Below are 21,739 nucleotides of genomic sequence, written 5' to 3' on the forward strand. Positions count from 1 at the left end.
CCTGCCAGCCCCCATGCCCCAACCCGGCCTCAAATCCCAGCCCTGCCCCAAATCCCATCCCTGTGCCATGTCCTATCCATGCCCCATATCCCATCCCTGTGCCAATCCATGCCCCATATCCCATCCCTGCCCCATATCCCATCCCTGTGCCATGCCCTATCCATGCCCCATATCCCATCCCTGCCCCATATCCCACCCGTACTCTATATCCTGCCTGTAGCCTGAATTCCTCCCGTAACCCAAATCCCACCCATGCCCCAAATCCCATCCCTGCCCCAAATCCCATCCCAGTGCCACGTCCTATCCATGCCCCATATCCCAAATCCCACCCGTACCCCAAATCCCACCCATGCCCCAAATCACATCCATACCCCATATCCCACCCGTGCTCCAAATCCCACCTGTACCCCAGATTCCCCTCATGCCCCAAATCCCTCCCATGCCCCAAATTCCCCCCATGCCCCAAATTCCCCCCATGCCCCAAATCCCACCCATGTCCCAAATTCCCCCCATGTCCCAAATTCCCCCCATGCCCCACATTCCCACCCCTGTCCCTCCCCTCCCAGGGCATCAAAGGCGAGCGAGGCTACGTGGGTCCCCCCGGCGAGAAAGGGGAGCTGGTGAGTCCCTCAGGGCCCCGCTCTGGGGGCAGTGGGGCCGGGGGCTCCCCCAGGTGCCCCCTCTCCGTGGGCACCGGGGCTGGCACCTCCCATCCGCCTCCACCTGATCCCATTCCCGTCCTTCCCAGGGACCCCCCGGCATGGATGGGCTGCCTGGTCCCGTGGGGCCAGCGGTAGGTGCCCCCCCCGGGGGCTGTGGGGAGGGAGGGGGGTGGCTGGGGGGGTTTTGGGGTGCTCCCACCACCCCATCCCATCTCTTTGCAGGGTCCCAGGGGTGAGCGTGGGCTGCCAGGAAGCGCCGGAGAGAAGGGGGACCAGGTGAGTGTCCCCAAAGGGGACAGGACCCCCAGGAGCCCCCTGCTCCATGGGCTGTGGGGTCCAGCTCAGCTCCTGTTTCTCCTCAGGGTTTCCAGGGCCAGCCTGGCTTCCCGGGACCACCGGTGAGTAAATCCCACTGGGAATTCTGAGTAAATACCACTGGGAATTGAGTAAACCCCACTGGGAGTTCTGAGTAACCCCATTGGGAATTCTGAGTAAATCCTGCTGGGAATTGTGAGTAAATCCCACTGGGAAGTCTGAATAAATCCCACCAGGAATTCTGAGTAAACCCCATTGGGAATTCTGAGTAAACACCATTGGGAATTCTGAGTCAATCCCACTGGGAAGTCTGAATAAATCCCACCGGGAATTCTGAGTAAATCCGACTGGGAATTCTGAGTAAACCCCACTGGGAATTCTGAGTGCACTCCATTGAGAATTCTGAGTAAATCCTACTGGGAATTCCAGCACCCTGGGAGATAGATCTCATTCCTGGCTGTGTGTCCCCGTGTCCCCACAGCACCAGGGATGGGGGGACAGGGGGTTCCACGAGGGCGACACGAGTGGGATGAGGAGCAGGGAGCAGCCCCAGATCAATCCCATAAAATCAAGCCGGGAAAGAGAGGGATTTATGGGCTGGGATCCCCCTTCACTCAGCACCCCTCTGCTCTCTAGGGCCCTCCTGGTTTCCCAGGAAAGGTTGGTCCAGCCGGGCCACCAGGGCCTGTGGCAGAGAAGGTGAGTGCCACCTTCAGAGAAGGTGAGTGACACAGGTGCCACCAGGCAGTGGCTCTGTGCTGTCCCCGCCTGTCCCTCGGGCTGGGACCGGCTTTGGTGGCCCTGCCTGTGACCTCCTGTGGCTCTTGCAGGGCAGCGAGGGCATGCGGGGCCCCACGGGGATGCCAGGGCCCCCCGGGCCCCCTGGACCCCCTGGAATCCAGGTATGACCCCCCCATGTGTCACCCTCAGGTGCTCCTGGGAGCAACACTGGCTGTTCCCATCCCCAGGGACCTGTTCCCACTCCCTGGGGTCTGTTCCCACTCCCTGGGGTCTGTTCCCACTCCCAGGGATCTGTTCCCATCCCCAGGGATCTGTTCCCATCCCCAGGGATCGGTTCCCATCCCCAGGGATCTGTTCCCATCCCCAGGGGTCTGTTCCCATTCCCTGGGGTCAGTTCCCATCCCTGGGATCTGTTCCCATGGCCTGGGGTGCCCTGAGCAAGTCCCTCAGGCACCCCCAGAGCTCCCCAGTGCCACCCTCCCTCTGTCACTGTCACCTTGTCCCCACAGGGCCCTGCTGGCTTGGAAGGACTGGATGGCAAGGATGGCAAGCCAGGGCTGAGGGTGAGGCTGGGTTTGGGTGGGGGGCAGCCACCCTGCACCCCCCAGGACACCCCCAACCCCTGTCTCTCTCTGTCCCCAGGGTGACCCCGGTCCCCCCGGGCCACCAGGGATGATGGGTCCTCCGGTGAGTGACAGCCCTCCTTGTCACCTCTCCCTAGTGCTCCATGCCTGGCATGTCCCTTCAGCCAAGCCAGGCTCCCCTGAGCCAGGACTGTCCCCTGTCATGTTCCTGCTGACACCGAGCTCAGGGTGGTGGCCCTGGACCAGCACTGCAGGGTCAGGGTCACCGGGCATCACCTTGGCACCCCCACCCAGCTCTTTTCTCTCTCCAGGGCTTCAAGGGCAAGACAGGACACCCAGGGCTGCCAGGACCGAAGGTGAGCCCTGGTGATACTGCCTGGTGACATCCCCAGGGACCTCAGGCCTGGCCAGGACTCCCCTCACTGTCCCTTCTCCTTTTAGGGTGACTGTGGCAAACCCGGCCCCCCGGGCAGCGCAGGCCGGCCGGGAGCTGAGGTGAGCGAGGCCTGGGTGACCCCTGGCACCCCCTTGCCACCATCCCCTCTTCCTCCTCATCCTCACCTTGCCTTCCTCAGGGTGACCCCGGACCCATGGGACCCCAAGGCCGGCAGGGACCCCCAGGGCTCATCGTAAGTCTCTGCCTCCATCATGGGGGGATCCATTGGGGACAGGGAGTGGGGACACCACCTGTGACCCGCAGCTGACCCCCCTGTCTCTGTCCCCAGGGTCCCCCTGGCAGCCCAGGACAGCCAGGGCCCGCTGGCCTGGCTGGGGTGGTGAGTACAGCCAGGACTGGAGCTTTGGGGTGGGGATTTGGGGTTTTGGGATCCCCTGATCCCGGTGCTCCTGGTGCTCCTGGTCCCTCCTCCCCGCAGGGGCTTTGGGGTGGGGATTTGGGGGTTTGGGATCCCCTGATCCCAGTGCTCCCAGTCCCTCCTCCCCACAGGGGCTTTGGGTTGGGGTTTGGGGGTTTGGGACCCCCTGATCCCGGTGCTCCCGGTCCCTCCTCCCCACAGGGGCTGAAGGGTGAGCGTGGCTCCGTGGGCGAGCGGGGTCTGCCGGGAATGCCAGGACAGCCGGGACCCCCGGGACACCCAGGACCACCGGTGAGCACAGCAGGACCCTGTACCCTGGAGCGTGGGGACCTCGGGGGTGGCCCCGTGGTGTCACCACCTCATGCTGCCCCTCTTTGTCCTCGTAGGGAGAGCAGGGACCGGACGGACCCATTGGGAAGGAGGTGAGCAGGGTTCTCTGGAGCCTTTCTGCCCTGCTGGACACAGATTTTGTCACCCCCTGGCCTGGGTGGGGTCACACCCCTGTCACACTGCTCCTGTTTTCCAGGGACCCCCAGGAAAACCGGGCATTGCAGGCCCAGCCGGACAGAAGGTGAGGCTGTGACACCTGGCAGTGCCACCACGGCCACCGCAGCTGTCCCAGCACACCAGGACTGACCTTTCCCATCCGCAGGGTGACGCTGGAGCTCCCGGCGAGCGCGGCTACCCCGGGGAGAAGGGCAGAGCTGGAATGCCCGGGGGGCCGGGCAAAAGCGGCTCCATGGGGCTGGTGGGGCCGCGGGGACCCGCGGGGGAGAGGGGACCCCCGGGCTCGCCGGGCCCCGCGGGCAGCCCCGGCCTGCCGGGACCCCCGGGCATGATGGTAAGGACAGTGGGTGGCCGTGCTGGGGGGCAGGACGATGTCCCTGTGGCGGGCCTGGTGGCCGTGTCCCCTCGTGTCCCCTCACCTGTCCCCTCACCTGTCTCCTTGCATGTCCCTTTGCGTGTCCCCTCGTGTGTCCCCTGGCGTGTCCCCTTGAGTGTCCCCTCCTGTGCTCCTGGCGTGTCCCCTGGCGTGTCCCCTCGTGTCCCCACAGGGAGACGTGGTCAATTACGACGAGGTCAAGCGCTTCATCCGCCAGGAGCTGAACAAGATGTTTGATGGTAACGGGGGAGGGGGTGGTGACCCTCCCCGTGTCCCCACCCTGTCCCCACCGTGTCCCCGCCAGCTGAGCTCGGTTTTTGTCCCCATTTTTGTCCCCGTAGAGCGGATGGCGTATTACACCTCCCGGCTGCACTTCCCGGTGGAGATGGTGGCGTCCCCGGGCAGGCCCGGTCCCCCCGGCAAGGACGGGCTGCCCGGCCGGCCGGGACCCCCCGGCTCCCCGGGGCTGCCGGGGCAGATCGGCAGAGAGGGGCGGCAGGGCGTGCCGGGCATGCGGGGTACGCGCTGCTCCCCGGGGCATCACCGGTGTCCCTGTGGTGTTCCTGGTGTCCCCAAAGATTTCCTGCTGTCCCCATCATGTTCTCGATGTCCCTGGGGCATTCCCGGTGTCCCTGTGGTGTTCCTGCTGTCCCCATCATGTTCTTGATGTCCCTGGGGCGTTCCCGGTGTCCCTGGGGTGTTCCCGGTGTACCCAGGATTTTCCCAGTGCTCCTGGGCTGTTCCCAGTGTCCCCATCGTGTTCTTGATGTCCCTGGGGTGTTTCCAGTGTTCCCAGGACCTTCCCGATGTCCCTGGGGCATTTCTCAGTGTCCCTGGGGTGTTCCCATTTTCTCCATCATGTTCTCGATGTCCCTGGAGTGTTCCAAGTGTCTCTGGGTGCTCCCAGTGTCCCCAGCATGTTACCAGTGTCCCCATCATGTTCTCAATGTCCCTTGGGTGTTACCAGTGTCCCCAGTTCATTCCCAGTGTCCCCAGTTCACTCCCAGTGTCCCCAGTTCATTCCCAGTGTCCCAGGGCTGTTCCCAGTGTCCCCAGTTCATTCCCAGTGTCCCCAGTTCATTCCCAGTGTCCCAGGGCTGTTCCCAGTGTCCCCAGTTCATTCCCAGTGTCCCTGGGCTGTTCCCGGTGTCCCTGGCACTGGGATGCTGTGACTGTGCCAGGTTCTCACCCCTCCTCTCCCTCCACCTCTCCCCCAGGTGAGCCGGGTGCCAAAGGAGAGAAAGGCGAGAAGGGCGTGGGGCTGATGGGGGACAGCGGCCCCCCGGGACCCCCAGGTGAGCCCCCTCCCTCTGCCTGGCCCCCAGCCCCACCCTGACCTTTGCTGCCACCCCCTCACCGTGTCACCCCACTTTTCTTTCGCTCCATCTCTTCCAGGTCCCCAAGGGCCACCAGGCTACGGCAAGATGGGTCCCCCGGGCCCCGTGGGGCAGCAGGGCATCCCCGGCATCCCCGGCCCTCCCGGTGCCACGGGGCAGCCGGGCAAGACGGGGCACTGCAGCCCTGCCGAGTGCCTGGGGGCTGTGCCCATGGAGCAGCCGCTCTTCCAGCCCAAGAACGTCAAGGGTCCCTTTGGCTGAGCCCCCCGTGCCCCCCGAGCCCCCCCAGATTTGCTGTTAATATTGTTCATGTTGTTCCCCCACTGTGCCGGGGCCGTGCCCGTGGTGGGGGGCTCAGGGCTTGTACAGGCAATGGTGGGGGCAGGTGGATCCTGCCCCGAAAATACACCTGTGAGTGGACATGGGTGGGTCTGTGCCTCATCCCCTGCCTGTCCCCAGCCTGTCCCCAGCCTATCCCCACCCTGTCACCAAGGGATGCTGCTCGGGCTGGTTCTTGGGCCACTCTGGTTGGGGACATGGTGACCCTGAGCTCCCTGGGATGGATGGGGGAGTGCCAGTCCTGATGCCAGGGGATCCTGGTGCTGTCTCAGGGCAATCCCAGCCGTGATTTGGGGGTATCCCAGCGCCGTTCCTGGGGAGATCCCGCTCTCATCCCAGTTCCAGATCTGGGATGGGTGGGATCCCAGCCTTGCCTCTGGAGGAATCCCAAACTAATTCCCGTGGTCTTGTGGGGATGCCAGCCCTACTCTCAGGCTGACCCCAGCCCTGCTCTTGGATTTTCTGGAATCCCAGAAAATTTTGCCATCCCAGCCCTGCTCCTGGAGGCATCTCGGTCCTGCTGCCAGGGGAATCCCAGCCCTCATTTTGTGGGGTCGTCAGCCCCATTCCCGGGCTGATCCCGGCTGATCTCCCGGGGAATTCCAGCCCCATTCCCGGGCAGATCCCGGCTGATTCCCGGGGAATTCCAGCCCCGCTCCTGGCTTGCTCCCAGCGCTATCCCCGCTCCCGGTGGGCCCCACCCCGCCAAGGCGCCGTTGCCGCTTTAAGGCCTCCCTCGGGCGCGCGCTTCCCGCGCGTCACCGCTCTGCCTCCGCCCCGCCCAGGGGCGTGGTCACAGGCAACCGTAGCCAATGTGTGCGTGGCGGTTGTGTGACGTCATCTGGGCGTGGCCGGGGCGGAAGACCCGCTATGGCGTACCCGGGGCAGGTGCGGGACCGGGACGGGGACCGGGACCGGGACGGGGACCGGGACCGGGACCGGGACCGGGATCGGGATCGGGATCGGGATCGGGATCGGGATCGGGATCGGGATCGGGATCGGGACCGGGAGCGGCGGCGGGGAACGGGAACGGGAACTGGGACCGGGACCGGAGGAGTGGGAGGGGCGGCAGGGACCCCGACCGGGACCGGGGGCAGGGAATGGGGACCGGGGAGCGGAACCGGAGGGGCAGCGGAGAGTGGGACCGGGGAGAGGGACCGGAACCCGGAGCGACGCCGGGAACCAGGGACCAGGGATTGGGACTGTGACCGGGACTGGGACTGTGACCGGGATCGGGAGTGTGATCGGGACCGTGATGGCGATCCGGACTGTGACCGGGATTGGGACCGTGACCGCAATCGGGATCGGGATCGGGGTCGGGACCGTGACCGGGGTCCGGACCGTGACCGGGACCGGGATGTGACCAGGGCGGGGGTCGGACCGGGGGCTGGTCCGGAGGTCGGACCGGGGGAGGCGCGCAGGGTCTCCAGGGTGAGCGACACCAGCTCCGTCCCTGTGCCTATCCCGGTGCCCGGTGCCCGGTGCCCGGTGCCCGCCTCACACCGGCTCTGTCCCCTCCCCAGGGCTACCCCGGCGCAGGACAGCCCCCCCCGGTCGGGCCCTACGCCGGGGCTCCCTACGGCGGGGGGCCACCCCCGGGACCCTACGGGCACCCCCCGCCCGGGGGCCCCTACGGCGGCCCCTACGGCGGCCCCCAGCCCGGGCCCTACGGCGGGCCGGCCCCGGGAGGTGAGTGCGGGGGTCTCCGGTACCGGGACAAGGCGGGGAGAGATGGGGTTCCCAGCCCGGTGCGGGGTCGGGGGGCTGGGGAGTCCCCACCCCGTGCCCGGGTGGGGGTTGAGGGGGTCCCCAGCTCAGCAGAAGCCACCACGAGGATGAAATTGGGTGTCCCGGTTTATTATTTTGAAATCCTGGAGGAGGAGGAGGAGGAGAGGGAGGAGAAGGAAGAGGAGGAGGAAAAAGAAAAAGGGGAGGAAGAGGAAGTGCCAGGCAGCCCTAAAACTTTCACCCCACACCAATCTCCCGGCGCTGCCGGCTTTGTGGGGCAGCACCGTGGCTCCCTGTCCACCCCAGAGCTCCACCAGGCTCCGGTTCCCAGCCCATTCCCGGCTCCAGCTGCTCCGTGCCCATCCCAGCCCTTCCTGCCCCGTTCTCCCGGAATTTTACCGGGCTGTAAATCCCGTGGGAGGAGAAGCTCTGCCTGGCCCTGGGAGCCACCCCCACCCGTGGCCTGTCCGAGGGGAAGGTGACAGCTCCGATGGCCTCTCCCCAAGCAGGGAATGCCCCCCCAGGGGTGGATCCCGAGGCGTTTTCCTGGTTCCAGACGGTGGATACGGATCACAGCGGGTTCATCTCCGTCAAGGAGCTGAAACAGGCTCTGGTCAACAACAACTGGTCCTCGTTCAATGATGAGACCTGTCTGCTCATGATCAGTGAGTTTGGGATCTCCTTCCCCTCTTCTCATCTGGTTTGGTTGGATTTGGGGTGAAGCCCATCCTGGCAGAATTCTCCTTTTTCCCTGGGTATTGTTCCTGGCTGGAGCTGGGCAAACCAAGCAGTTCCCAGTGGTGCAGGACACAGGTGAAGGGCCCAAAATCCTGCTTGGGAAAGGAAATCCCAGCTCTGCACAAGCCCCAGATCCCAGAAAAACAGGGAGGAAAGGGAGGAAAGCCCAAAAAATGCAGAGATTCACCCAAAGCTTGCCCCAACCTCAGCTTTTGGTGCCGATTCTTACCAGCCTTGGGGCTTGAATGGTCCTGGACGATTGCAGTCCTGGTGAGGGGGATTTTTGGGATCAGAGCAGGATTCCAGGGAGCCACGGCGTGGATCCCGAGCTCCCTGGAAGTTTCTGCAGCTTTTCCACTCCCTCCTCCCTGCCCAGACATGTTTGACAAGACGCGGTCGGGGCGCATCGATGTCTACGGCTTCTCCGCCCTGCTGCGCTTCATCCAGCAGTGGAGGAGCCTCTTCCAGCAGTATGACCGGGACCAGTCCGGCTCCATCAGCTTCAGCGAGCTCCAGCAAGGTGGGAGAGGGGCACAGCCACCAGCCTGGCCCCTCCAGGCCCCCCCCATAAGCACTGCCAGGCTCTGTTCCCAGCTGGGAACTGGAATTCCTGCTGGAGTGGTCCCTGCAGCCAGGCTGGAGGGCTCTGAGGTCCTGGGAGGTTTCCTTGGGAATTGTCCACGGGATAAACCAGGAGCTTCTCAGGGGACAGGAGGTGATGAGCTGCAGCAGGGGTGGGGCACAAAGTTCCTTCAGGAAGCTCAGAATTCCCCCTCAACGATGAGTGGCTGGAGCCTGGTTTTTGGGGAGGAGCTCTTGGGTGTGTGTGAAAGGGAAAAATGCCTGGAATTTGTGGCTTGATTCCTCTGGAGAGCCCTGCCCATGCACACCCTGAGTGGGAAGTGTGGGAAGGGGGGTGGGAGTGGGAGATGGGGTGTGTGGGGCATGGGACAGGAGGACACAGCCACTCCCTCTCCATTTGGGAAGGTTGAATCCGAGTTTTTCTTCCTCCCAGCTTTCTCCCAGATGGGCTACAACCTGAGCCCCCAGTTCAGCCAGCTGCTGCTGGCCCGGTACGCCCAGCGTTCCCCCAATCCCAGTGTCCAACTGGACCGGTTCATCCACATCTGCATGCAGCTGCAGAGCCTCACCGACGCCTTCCGGGAGAAGGACACGGCCATGGTGGGGAACGTCCGCCTCAGCTACGAGGATTTCCTCGCCATGGTGGTGACACGGATGCTCTGACGTCCCCACTCCAAAGGCTGGTGACTCTGGAGCTCTCCAGAAGCTTCAGCCGTCCTCATCTTCGCTGTTGGATGATGCTGAGCCCCTCTGAGAGCTCCCCCTGGGGCCAAATTTCCGGCTTGATCCACCCCAAATCCTTCTGGGGTTTTTCCTGGCTCGGATTCCTTGTGTCCGTTTTGTGGGAGTCAGGGTGAATCCCACGCCAAACTGGGATGGCCAAAGCAGCTTAGATCCCATGCCAACCCCAAATTCCAGCTTCATCCCGAGGTGCCTGCAGCAGAACATCCCCGTTTCGGGGAGGAAGAGCTGAGCCTTGGGTCTGGAAGCAGCAGGAAAAGGGGAAAAGTGAGGACAAAGCTCCTTCCTTCCCTCCCTGAGTACCCTGGGAGCGCATCCCACGCTGGGGATGCTTTCCTGGGGGTCTCATCCCTGTTTTTCCAGGGGCTGCTGGAATGGGATGTGCTGCTGCAGCCCCATGGGATCGTCCCCTCGCTGTTGCCAATCCTGAAGCCAAATCCAGACAAAGTTCAGAGCTCAGTTTTTCCAGCTTTGGAATAAAATGTGTTCTGCTCCGAGTGCTCTGTGGTCTCTGTGTCCAGGGGGGGCTCCAGGGGGCGTCAGGTGCCTCCTGTCCCCTGTGGTGGCACCAGGGGACACGTCCCATTCCCTAAAATCAATTCCTAGGAGTTTCATGTCCAAATATAGAAAATAAAGAATCGGGGGAGGCTCCAGAGGCACAGAAAAATCCCATCAATGCCGGAGTTTTCTTCCCGAGTGATGAGCCTGGAATTTACCCTGAGGAATCTCCAAGAGATGAAAAGTCCAAAGGTCTGAGATGAGCAGGAGGAGCCCAGGCTCGGTGTTTTCTGTGACCTCGGTGTTTTCCAGCCCCGGGCAGGACTGGCTGTTCCCAACCATCCCCGAGCATTCCAAGGATATTTTCCCCTGAGCATTTCCAATATTTCTGTTGAGTCAGAGCTCAGCCCTGCTTGGGCTTGAGGCAGAGGGGTTGTAAATACATATAAATATATTTATATGTACACATATATTTATAAAAGTATAAATATCTATTTCATAGATGTATGTTATATATTTTATACATGCATATATGTATTTTTAATATATTTTATGTGCTATATATATATATAATACATATATGTAAAATATATATAAAACACATATAAATATATTTAAAAATACATACCTGCATTATATATATGTATATATATTTACATATAAACACACATACAGTATACATACACTGGTGTACATATAAATACATATATAGGTGTGTATAGATGCATATTTTTACCTATAAATATATATATAGACTTTTAAAAATATATATATATGCATGTACATATATAGGTACACATAAACATATAAAAACCTGTTTACATGTATATATACACATGTAAATATATATAAAGGAATGTGTTTATATATATATTTACATGTGTATATGTAAATACATAGACACACGTTTTGTATATAGTATATTAAATATAAATTATATATAATATATATTATATTTTATATCTTATATAATATACATAATATATATTATATACTATATCCTATGTTATACATAATATATAATACATAATATATATTATATATTTTATATTATGTATATTATAACTGTGTTATTACATGTGCATATATACACATATAAAAATATATACAGGGTGGGTTTTTTTGCATATGTACAAATATACAGGTATATATACACACACAGAGATGTATATATATATAGACATATTGATACATATATCTAGATATATATTGATATATATATATAGATATACAAGGGGTAGTGTTCACGTCTGAACACAAACAGCCACCTGTATATATATAGATATATATATCTAGATATATATATAGATATATAGATATAGATATAGATATATCTATACACATCTGTATCTCTATCTATACATAATAGAGATATTTTTTCATATTTTAAAATATATAAATATATAAATATATAAATATATAAATATATAAATATATAAATATATAAATATATAAATATATAAATATATAAATATATAAATATATACGCGCCCATCCCTGCAGTTGCACGCAGCCACCACCAGGTGGCACCGCCCTCCACCCTCTGAGTGTCCCCTGCGGGGGGACCCGGGGGTGACCGAGGGAGGGGACGCGGACAGGGACAGGGACCGCCAGCAAAACGGGCCTTTGGAAAAGGCGACAACAGCCCCAGCGCCACCCCAGGGAGGGCGCGGGGTGGCTGCGGGGACACGGGAGCTGTGGGGACAGCGTGCATGTGGTGGCACATTTCACTGTGGTGGCACTTGCAGCTGGCATTTGGCCGCCCAGCTGCACGGTGGCTGTGGTGGCACAGCTGGGTGCGGTGGCACAGCTGGGTGCGGTGGCACAGCTGGCCGTGGTGACATAGGTGGCAGCCATGGTGACATAGGTGGCGGCCGTGGTGGCCCGAGTGGCCGCGCGTGGCCAGCGCTGGCCGCGGTGACCGGAGCGGCGGGGCCGGAAGGTGGACAATGAGCGGGGCCTTATCTCACCCCCCCAGCCCTTCCCGAGGCCACGCTGGGCCCCCACACGGGGGTGACAGGGGCCACGTGTCCCCCTCGCAGCACTGAGTGCACCCTCTGCGCTCTGAGGCTTCCATAACTTTATTTACAAACAATAAAAAGCAAAATAAATACAAAAAAATTGTCTTAAAAGAACAGCCCTTGGGTTGGGAGGGAGGGGGCTGTGCTGGCTGCGTGGACCCCATTTGTGCCCCCCAGGACACGGGGACACCACGGGGCTGAGCCCTCCCTTGTCCCTGCTGTCCCCCAGGGGGGTGGCAGGGCCATAGCACCATAGGGACGGGCTGGGGGGGACGGTGGGGACCCCATCCTGGCGACACCCAGCCCTGGGGGCTCAGGGGACCCCCGCCACGGGGTTATTTCACCCCCAAACTCCAGCGCTGCCCTGCTGGGGGGAGCTGCTGGGGCCAGGACGGGAAGGGCAGGAATATGGGAGGGAAAAGGGGGGGGAAATCCCACAGCCGGGATTGGGGAGGGGGGGTGCAGCTGCCTTTGAAGAGCCCCCGGCCACCAGCGCAGCCCAGCCGAGCCCCGGGGCAGGGGGGATTAGCGGGCAAATCCCATGGGAGACGGGAGCAGCCCCCGGGGCACCCCCCTCGCACGCCCCACTGCCCCCAGCCGCTGTGTCAGCACGGCGGAGACACGCAGCCCCTCCAGGGGACACGGGGGACAGCGCCAGTCCTGGCCAGGGGACAGCGCCAGCCCCTCCAGGGGACAAGGACAGCCCCCTCCAGGGGACAGGGACAGCCCCAGTTCCTTCCAGGGGACACGGGGGACAGCGCCAGCCCCTCCAGGGGACAGCGCCAGCCTCCTCCAGGGGACACGGGGGACACGCAGCCCCCTCCAGGGGACACGGGGGACAGCCCAGCGTGCTGTGAGCTGGGCGGGGCCGCGCTGGGGACATCGGGGCGGGGGGGGCTCACTTGTGGGGCATGTCCTCCATGCTGACGCGGCCCCAAACCCCCACCACGAAAGTCTCCACCTCGCACTCGTTGATGCCGCGGGCGATGCGAAAGTGGCCGCCCTCGCCCCACGCCGTGCCCCACGAGTTGGCCGCCGTCTGCAGAGGGGACAGGGGACACGGTCAGAGCGGTGACACCCCCGCCAAAAAAAGCCAAGCATGGGTGCAGGGAATGGCAGCGCCCCCGTGGCTGAGCGTCCCCCCCAAACTCACCCAGTATTTTTGGGTCTGGCCATCAGGGAGCTGCTCCTCTCCCCACCTGCAGAGGGACAGGACAGTGAGGGGGGACCCCAAGCTCCCCCAGACTTTGGGATCCCCCCAATCACCCCCAGACCGTGAGGTCCTCAAGCTCCCCCAGACCATGGAGTCCCCTCCAAGCACCCCCAGACTGTGGGGTCCCCCCCAAGCACCCCCAGACTTTGGGGTCCCCCCGAGCTCCCCCAGACCATGGGGTCCCCCACAAGCATCCCCAAACTGTGGGGTCCCCAAGCTCCCCCAGATTTTGGGGTCCCCCCAAGCTCCCCCAGACCATGGAGTCTCCCCCAAGCACCCCCAGACTGTGGGGTCCCCAAGCACCCCCAGACTTTGGGGTCCCCCCACCCAGCACCGTGGTGGGATTGGGGCACGGGGGGGCTGACCCTGCTCATTTCCTGCTCCCAGCACCTCCCCAGGGCCAGGCCAAGGTTGGGACATCCGCTCCCGGAATAGGGGCAGGAATCTTTAACCACGGCAAGAGGAAGGAAACAGCACAGGGCAGATCCATCCCCTGCCCGGGGTCTGCACCTCCAGACCCCCCCTTTTCCAGGGTGCTGAGCATCACACTCGTGTCCCTTGTGCCACCATTCCCACCCCTGCTCCCTTTCCCAGCTCGGGGACACCCAAAGGGAACATTTTGCCACCCTGAATGGGATAGGATGGGATAGGAAAGTTGTGGGGTGGGATGGGAAGGGAGTGGGATGGGACAGGACAGGATGGGATGGGGCAGGAAGATACGGGACAAGATGAAATGGGAATGGGACAGAATCAGATGGGATGGGATGGGTTAGGGACAGGATGGGGCAGGACGATATGGGACAAGATGAAATGGGAATGGAAGAGAATTGGATGGGGTGGAACACAAAGGAGTGGGGATGGGATGGGATGGGATGGGATGGGATGGGATGGGATGGGATGGGATGGGATGGGATGGGATGGGATGGGGTGGGGTGGGATGGGGTGGGATGGGATGGGATGGGATGGGATGGGGTGGGGTGGGATGGGGTGGGATGGGATGGGATGGGATGGGATGGGATGGGACGGGACGGGACGGGATGGGGTGGGATGGGGTGGGAAGGGGTGGGAAGGGGTGGGAAGGGGTGGCTCACCCCCCTGTGAGCCCCCCAGACCTACCCAGTGATTTTCACCGAGTGGGTCCCGTGCCTCTGGTGCTTCGGCCCCTTCCCCTCGGCCACGGGCGTGTGCCGATAGATCCCGCTCTTGTACATGAAGAAATCCTCGTGCACCTCCAGGATGGCTGTGGGGATGGCCAGAGGGTTTGGGGACACTGCCCCTGTCCCGAGGGAAGGGGATCTGTGTCCCCGTGGGCACAGAGGGGTGTGGGGGCATCGCATTCCAAACGGGAGGGGAGGCAGCAGCTGGAGCCTCCCCGGGGCCATGCAGAAACACTCCCAGGAGGTTTCAAAAAGCACAAATAAAGTTTAAACAAACGCAGCTGCCAAGGCGGTGATTAAATCTCAGGAGTTAATGAGCAACCCAGTGCCCGCCGGGGTGGGCAGCGTGACGGGCACTGGGGCAGCCCCGCCCGGGCACGCAGGGGGAGCAGCTCAGGGGGGTTCTGGCTGCCACCTCAGCTCCCCCAGCACGGACAGAGCCGTTTCCCCCTCCTACTTTGTCCCCCCGACCTTTTGGGGTGCACAGAGAGGTGCCCCTGCCTCCCCCATACCTTGCACGGGGCCGTTCTCCAGCAGCTCCTTCATGATCTCCTTCTCCTGCAAGCACAGAACAGGGTGGCACCGGCTGGCAGCGGGTGGCAGCGAGGCCGGGACCCCCGGCATTGCCCTCCCCAGCCCCGGGGATGCAGCAGAGCAGCTCCAGCACCCACAGGCGGCTGCTGGGGAGGAGCCGCTCCCCGCGGGCTCCGCAGCGGGGTTTTCCCAGCCGCATTCCCAGCCCCGGTTCTCCCAGGTAAAGCAGCCCGAGCCAAGCCCCCTCCCGCTCCCGAGGGCTCCCGCTCCGCCCCCGGGCCCGGCGCTCACGCTGGAGGAGAGGCGGTAGGCGGGGGTGGACTGGTAGATCTCGTTGGAGTGGGTGCGGGGGTTGGGGCAGCGCGCTGTCGCCTGTCGCTTGCCCCGGCCCGTGGAGCGGCTGTGCATCATGCAGGGCGGCGCCGCGGGCTGGCTCTGCTGGCTCGTGAACGGGTAGCACTCGTCTGTCACCACCCTGGGATGCAGGAGGGGAAGGAGCGGCTCCATCCTCATCCCAAACCCCACTGTCCATCCCCATCCCAAACCCCACTGTCCATCCCCGTCCCAAACCCCACTGTCCATCCCTGTCCCAAACCCCACTGTCCATCCCTGTCCCAAATGCCAGTGTCCATCCCCATCCCAAACCCCACTGTCCATCCCCGTCCCAAACCCCACTGTCCATCCCCATCCCAAACCCCACTGTCCATCCCCATCCCAAACCCCACTGTCCATCCTGCCCTGGCAGCCTCATTCCCCAGCTGTCCAAGGCACAGGATGAGCATGGGGATCCCATCCCATCCCATTCCATCCCATCCCATCATGTTCCACCCCATCCAATTCTCTTCCATTCCCATTTCATCTTGTCCCATCCCATCCCATCTGATTCTTTCCCATTCCCATTTCATCTTGTCCCGTATCTTCCTGCCCCATCCCATCCTGTCCTGCCCCATCCCACTCCCTTCCCACAACTTTCCTGTCCCATCCTATCCCATTCCATCCTGTTTGGTGCCCTCCCCTCCAGTCCCATCCCATTCCCATCCCATCCTGTACCATCCCCTCTTATTCTCTCCTATTCCCATTTCAGCTTGTCCCACCCCATTATCCCATTATCCCACCCCATTATCCCATTACCCCACTCACCCCCTCCTGCGCAGGTACCACCAGGCTCCGTCCAGGCGCCCCCCGCTGCAGCCGCGCTGGTTTCGGGTGTCACAGGACAGGAGGTTTTGGGGGGACAGCGCGGGGGTCATGTGGCCCATGGAGTGGATGGAGATGCGGTCCGAGGCCACGGCTGGGGAGGAGCCGCGGCTCAGGGGGAGGCGGCTCCGTCCCTGTCCCCGCTGTCCCCACTGTCCCCAGAGCTAAGAGGGACGTGGCTCTGCCCCTGTTCCCGCTGTCCCCGCAGCTCAGGGGGAGGCGGCTCCATCCCTGTCCCCGCTGTCCCCGCAGGTCAAGGGGAGGTGGCTCTGCCCCTGTCCCCGCTGTCCCCGCAGGTCAAGGGGAGGTGGCTCTGTCCCTGTCCCCGCTGTCCCCGCCCCGCCGCCCCTCACCGGCCGTGGAGAAGGCCCAGGAGCCGGCGCAGTTCCCCTGGTCCAGGGGCTCGTGGATCATCCCGGGCCACTTCTCAGCAGCGTCGAAGTGACGCGGCAGCACCTCATTGGAGTCCATGTTCATCTGTGGGGCAGAGATGGGGGGCTCAGCTCACCGGGACCCCCCCAGCTCCTCCTGCCACCCAACCATCCTCTGAGATGGTCCCCAGTGAGCTTTAGTGTCCCCAGCCCTGCTCCTCCTCCTGCCACCTCTGAGCAGTGTCCCCACCCAGTTTTGTGTCCCCCAGCCCCACTGTGGGACCCCCTGTCCTCCTCCTGCCACCCCAGCCATCCCCTGAGATGGTCCCCAGTGAGCTCTAGTGTCCCCAGCCCCCTATGGGACCCCTCAGGACAGGGATGTCACCCTGAGAGACAAAGATTTGGGTTCCCCGTTATCCCAGAAGGGCCACACCCCTCAATATCCCCTAAATTTGGGCTCCACAGCCCCAGCAGCTCCTTAGAGAGCACCAGCACCCCATGTCCCATCCCAGAGCCCAGCAAGGCCCTCGGTGGCCGCCCCGAGGGTGACCCAGCCCCTCAGGGTGGCCTCTGGCCCTGCCTTTCCTCCCTGGAGCGGGGACAGAGCCCCCGCCCTGGCCTTCCTGGGGAGGACACGGCCACAGCTGCCCGCAGGAAACGCCTCTAAAATTAAACCTCGGGCTCCAGAGCGCGGGGCTGGGGGTGCACCAAGCCCTGCCAGCACCCCGGGGACCCCCGGCGGGTGCCCAGCCCGGGTTTGGGTGCGGGCAGAGGCAAAGAGAGGCGGCTGTGCTGAGTCAGCAGCGGCGGGGCCGGCGTTCCGATGGGAAACCAGCGCGGAGGAGAGGGGGAAAAAACAACACTGGCAGCCCGGGGATTGTCCGGGGGAATTTGCTGAGCTGCTGTCTCCAAACACGAGGGCTGCCCTGCCTGCCCCCCTGCTCTGGGAGCCCCTTCCCAGCCGTGGGCGTGCCTCAGTTTCCCCCCCGGCGGCACTCACGTGCATCTCGTTCATGTTCATGACGGTGGGAGAGGGACGGAAGGTGCCCAGGCGGTGCCGGATCCCGTCCTCCAGGGTCATCCCCCAGAACTGGCTGTAGTTGGCGGCTCTCCAGCTGCGCGGGGAGCGGGGACACGGCTCAGGGGTCACCCCGAAAAGCACCGAGGGGTGCAGCATCCCTGTGCCCGCTCCTTACCCGTAACTGCCCCGGTTGACGGCATCGATGAGCTCCCCATCCATCAGGCAGGCGTGGTCCTCGCACTGCCACTGCCCGCCGGGCCCGCAGGTGCTGCAGAGGGGACAGGCGGCGAGAAATGATGTCCCCAGGGTGACCGGGGGGACACTGGGTGGGCGCTGCCCCTCCCAAACTGGCTGCTTCTGTTAGGGGTCACCAGAGCCTGGCACCTCACAGCGGGGTGAAGCTGTGGGCAGCCCTCTGGGTGACACTGAGTGGCCTCTGGGTGACACTGAGTGGCCTTTGGGTGACACTGAGTGGCCTCTGGGTGACACTGAGTGGCTCTGGGTGGCCCTGGGAGCTGCCCCAGCCCCCGCAGGAGCCCCGAGGGCAGCCAGGCCATGGGACAGAAAACCTGAAAAGCTGCCAGGGCTGCAGACATCAGAGAGGGGCTTGGACAGCAGCCCGGGGCTGGGGGTCAGGGCTGGCTGTCCCCATGGGTGACCCACAGTGACCAGGGCACCCCATGGGGACAGCTGGGCCAAGGGGGGCGCTCTGGGGGTGTGGTGGGTCCCCAGGGGAGCCCCGGGCTGTGCTCCCCCCGTGCACTGAGCAATGCTTGGCATGCTCAGATCCCGGCACATTTCCCTTTTATGGAGCTGAGCGAGGCCGTGTCCCGCCAGACCCCCCCATCCCGATCCCGGGGCAGCACCTGGATTCCAGCCTTCCCCCATCCATCCCTGAGCGCTCCCGGTGCTCTGGGTGACACCTGGGGGCTTGGGAGCACCTCAGGGTGCCACACACACCCTGTGTCACCCCGCCATGGGTTTTGTCCCCTGGTACCCCCCAGTGGGACCCCAGCAGGGACAGGGGTGGGGGTGACACTGCAGAAATTCCTCTTCTCCCAGCACCAAGTGTGGGGAAGGAGGGTTTGGGAGGGTTAGGAAGGGAAGAGATGGGTCAGAGATGCTCCCCCAGCAGCAGAGATGTGACATCCACCTGCGTGGCTCGGGGACATTCCCAGGGGAACGGGGACCTTCTCCATCCCTGAGTGCTCCGTGCCACGATCCCGGATAAACTCCCCAGAGCGGCGGGGAGGCTCGGGCTGGCTTTTCACCCGCAGCCCCAGCGCACACACACATGTTCCCACACGTGCCCCTGCCCACGCCCCAGACGCTGCCTTTGATTTCCGCTTATCTGCAGCAGCATCGCCCCTCGGGCTGCAATCCTCGTCTCCAATCCCCCACCTCCGCATGCCAGCAATACCAGTACAGGAACAGCAGAATTCCCAGTTAACCCCGAGCTCCGGGAGCGCCCGGCAGGAGGCACAGCTGGCACGGAACCCCGGTCAGGCTTGGGCAAGCTGGGCTGGGACCAGCGTGGCCAAAACGCCCCTTGGGCAGCGCCGGGGCGAGCGGCTCCCACGCAGGCGTGCGCTGGAACCCGGGAGAGGCTCAAGGCCCTTTTTGGCTCCGGATTTGTTGGAGCAAAGGCATTTTGGCAGCAGCTCTCGCCACCCAGCTCGGGCCTCGCTCGCTGAGGTTTACGGGAGCATGACACCTTCCTCTGGTGACATGCTGGTGACATGCCACAGGTGCCCGCACTCACCACAGGTTGCAGTTCTCCCGGTACGTGGCTCCCGTGGGATAATTGTGTCCAGCACGGGCACAGCCTGCAGGGGAATGGGAGAGCCCCTGGTGAGTGCTCGGGGTCCCACCAGCCCCCCAAATTCCCCCAAATTTCCGGGGGGGGGCAAACCAAAGGGAAAATCAACGCTGTTCTTAAATCCAGGCTGCACCTTGGCACCCCAAAGTTCTGCTGGGGGTCCGTGGGTGCAGGGCGGCAGCCTGGCTCGGCGCCGGGAGGGTTAAATGTGCTCAGCCTGGCGGGACAGGGGATAAAGGGGCCGGTTGTGCCCGGGAGCTGGCTCTGCTCCGCTGCTGGGACTTCTGAGACTGCCTTGTGCTGGGAGCCGGGGGCTGCCCGTGCCCCCAGCTGCCGGCAGGGTTAAGCCAGGGACAGCATCTGCCTGCCCCAGACGTGACCGGGCAAGCTGGGGTGGTGTCCCCTCATGTCCCCCTTTGTCCCTGCTCTGCCTGCGGGCACTGATGGGAACGGGCTCTGGGATCACCGGCCGCTCCCACACCTCTTTTTGAGGGAATCTGTCCCCATCCCGGACACTCTGTAGGAGCTCCCACAGCTCCGAGGGCTCTGGGGCAGCTCTGCAGCGAGGGCAGGACCGCGGGGTGCCACATCCATCACCCCGAGGAGCAGCAGCAGCAGCACCCCAGGGCTGAACCCCAGCACCTGGGTGCACTCACCGGGGGCTTTGGGGAAAGGGGCTGGAATTCCCAGGCAGTACTCCCAGAAGTCGGGGCAGCAGTCGGACACGGTGCGGTTGCAGAAGAGGTCGCAGTAGCAGAGGGTGTCGTGGTAGGGCACGGTGCAGCCGTCGTCGCGGCCGTGGCAGCACACGTCCCCGCGCTGGCAGTAGGAGCCGCCCGCGTCGTAGACGCCGTGCTGGTACAAACCGGGACCCAGCTCCCGGCGGGCGCGGACCCGCGAGGACAGGGCCACCCGGGCCACCTGGGCCACCTGGGCCACCAGCCAGAGGCACAGCAAGGCCCGCATGTCCCCGCTCATGTCCCCACACCTGCGGAGGGACGGCGGTGAGGGCACGGCGGGGTGGGCGCCGCTCCCACCCTGCCCTCCCCAGGCTCCTCAGGGCATTCCGGTTTTGTAACTGCCCTTGTGACCGCGCAGCTCAAGCTCCAAAACAGCCTTTCCTTCACCCATTCCTTCACTCCCGGCTCCAAAACCAAACCCCCACGGGAAGGGGCTCCCTGGACACTCGGGGCGCTGCCCGGGGCCGTCCCCAACGCCACCCCCAGTCCCCACCGCGGGCAGCGCCATGAGCAGCCAAATCTCAGCCCGCGGGCTTCGGGGGGTGATGGGGGACCCCAAAACGGGGCGGTGGGGACAATCCGGGGGCACACGGGGAAGGACCCCCTCCTGCCGCCTCCGTCCCGCCGCCGTGCAGCCTGGGGGCTCCCGGGACCCCGATAAAGCGGAGAAGGTGACCCAAAACCCCGCGGGGACCCCAAGGGTGGCACCCCCCTCCCCGTTCCCGGCCGTACCTGCCGCGCCCGCCGCGCAGAGACCCCGGCAGAGGAGCGGAGGGTCCGGGGCTGGATCCCTCACGGAACTCATGGGGCGGGACCCCCGTTCTCCTCCAGCCTGGCACCCCCCCAGCCCCACCGCGTCCCCCCGGAGCCCGTGCCGTACCTGCCGCTCCCGCCGCTGCCACCGCCCCGCGCCCGCCGCCGGCCCCGCCGCTCCTTATAGCCGCGCCCCGGCCGGGGGGAGCGGGGAGGCGCCGAGACAGCCGCGACCGGCCCGGGGCGGAGCGCAGCGGGGCGGGGGTCGGGCCTGGGGCTGCAGAGAGGAGCCCCGAACCTGTGGCCCGCTCTGTCCCCGCGGGGCCGGGGTATCCCCGGTTCCTCATCCCCTCCTCCCGGTGCCCCCCGGCAGTGCCCTCGCCAAATGGGGGGGGGTCCCGGCTATCGGGGCAGCCCCCCCTGCTCCGTGCAGGGCCGGGAGCTGTCCTCGGGAGCTTCCCCATTGCCCAGGTGTGCGCAGAGGAGGGGAGGGGGCTGCATTCCTGCCCCTTCCAGGGGTCCAGCTGTGACGGGGACACCCCAGGCCAGCCCAGGGCACGGGGCTGGTGTCACTTGGGTCCATCAGCGCCCAGCCTCGCCCTCAGGGACCACAACAGGGGGGCTCTTGGCCACCCCCGCGGCTCCAGCACCTGCTGCGGGACCTCGGCCGCCCACGCGGGGCTCCGGCTGTCCCCGCCCGGCCGGGAGCGTCTCCAAAGGATTCCTCGAGGATGCCTCACGGCAGCCAGGACGGGAGCACCGCGGCGTTCCCCGGGCGGCCACGGGCCAGGGGCTCCGGGGGGATGCCGCGGCCAGGGTGGGCTTCACGCCGGGCCAAGTGGGGAGCACCGAATCCCTCCGGGCACGGGGGCTGCCTGCTCCCCGGGCTGCTCTGGGCGCCTGCACCGGGGTCCTGTGGAGCCCCCTCGGCAGGGAGCCCCTGTTCCAAG

The 21,739-nt window shown here is 63.1% G+C and overlaps 3 protein-coding genes across 5 annotated transcripts in view; 2 read left to right on the forward strand and 1 right to left on the reverse strand.

Moving 5' to 3' along the window:
• COL16A1 (collagen type XVI alpha 1 chain) overlaps positions 1–5,779 on the forward strand; it is a 28,477-nt gene extending 22,698 nt beyond the window's left edge. For all 3 annotated transcript variants that reach the window (XM_077189561.1, XM_077189560.1, XM_077189562.1), the window contains exons 52-71: positions 567–620; positions 749–793; positions 885–938; positions 1,025–1,060; positions 1,614–1,676; positions 1,808–1,879; positions 2,228–2,281; positions 2,361–2,405; positions 2,614–2,658; positions 2,744–2,797; positions 2,878–2,931; positions 3,028–3,078; positions 3,319–3,408; positions 3,504–3,539; positions 3,644–3,688; positions 3,770–3,958; positions 4,173–4,239; positions 4,342–4,518; positions 5,218–5,295; positions 5,396–5,779. In XM_077189561.1, coding sequence (XP_077045676.1) covers positions 567–620; positions 749–793; positions 885–938; positions 1,025–1,060; positions 1,614–1,676; positions 1,808–1,879; positions 2,228–2,281; positions 2,361–2,405; positions 2,614–2,658; positions 2,744–2,797; positions 2,878–2,931; positions 3,028–3,078; positions 3,319–3,408; positions 3,504–3,539; positions 3,644–3,688; positions 3,770–3,958; positions 4,173–4,239; positions 4,342–4,518; positions 5,218–5,295; positions 5,396–5,598 — 1,512 coding nt within the window. In that variant the 3' untranslated portion in view covers positions 5,599–5,779. The remainder of the gene's footprint in view (positions 1–566; positions 621–748; positions 794–884; positions 939–1,024; positions 1,061–1,613; positions 1,677–1,807; positions 1,880–2,227; positions 2,282–2,360; positions 2,406–2,613; positions 2,659–2,743; positions 2,798–2,877; positions 2,932–3,027; positions 3,079–3,318; positions 3,409–3,503; positions 3,540–3,643; positions 3,689–3,769; positions 3,959–4,172; positions 4,240–4,341; positions 4,519–5,217; positions 5,296–5,395) is intronic.
• A 684-nt stretch (positions 5,780–6,463) lies between these two features.
• PEF1 (penta-EF-hand domain containing 1) lies at positions 6,464–9,962 on the forward strand. The gene is made up of 5 exons (XM_054648187.2): positions 6,464–6,564; positions 7,200–7,365; positions 7,914–8,069; positions 8,519–8,662; positions 9,158–9,962. The coding sequence occupies exons 1-5, from the start codon at positions 6,547–6,549 to the stop codon at positions 9,385–9,387; spliced, it is 714 nt and encodes a 237-aa protein (XP_054504162.2). The 5' UTR covers positions 6,464–6,546; the 3' UTR covers positions 9,388–9,962.
• Positions 9,963–12,026: 2,064 nt separating this feature from the next.
• On the reverse strand, positions 12,027–20,930 carry TINAGL1 (tubulointerstitial nephritis antigen like 1). The gene is made up of 12 exons (XM_054648185.2): positions 20,917–20,930; positions 19,953–20,284; positions 19,240–19,303; positions 17,653–17,745; positions 17,457–17,571; positions 16,439–16,562; positions 16,029–16,179; positions 15,180–15,363; positions 14,867–14,912; positions 14,314–14,437; positions 13,138–13,183; positions 12,027–13,023 (listed from the first exon to the last, which is right to left on the reverse strand). The coding sequence occupies exons 2-12, from the start codon at positions 20,272–20,274 to the stop codon at positions 12,883–12,885; spliced, it is 1,410 nt and encodes a 469-aa protein (XP_054504160.2). The 5' UTR covers positions 20,275–20,284; positions 20,917–20,930; the 3' UTR covers positions 12,027–12,882.
• Between the last annotated feature and the right edge of the window lie 809 nt (positions 20,931–21,739).

This window comes from Agelaius phoeniceus, chromosome 22 (assembly GCF_051311805.1).
Source record: "Agelaius phoeniceus isolate bAgePho1 chromosome 22, bAgePho1.hap1, whole genome shotgun sequence".
NCBI classification, from domain to species: domain Eukaryota; kingdom Metazoa; phylum Chordata; class Aves; order Passeriformes; family Icteridae; genus Agelaius; species Agelaius phoeniceus.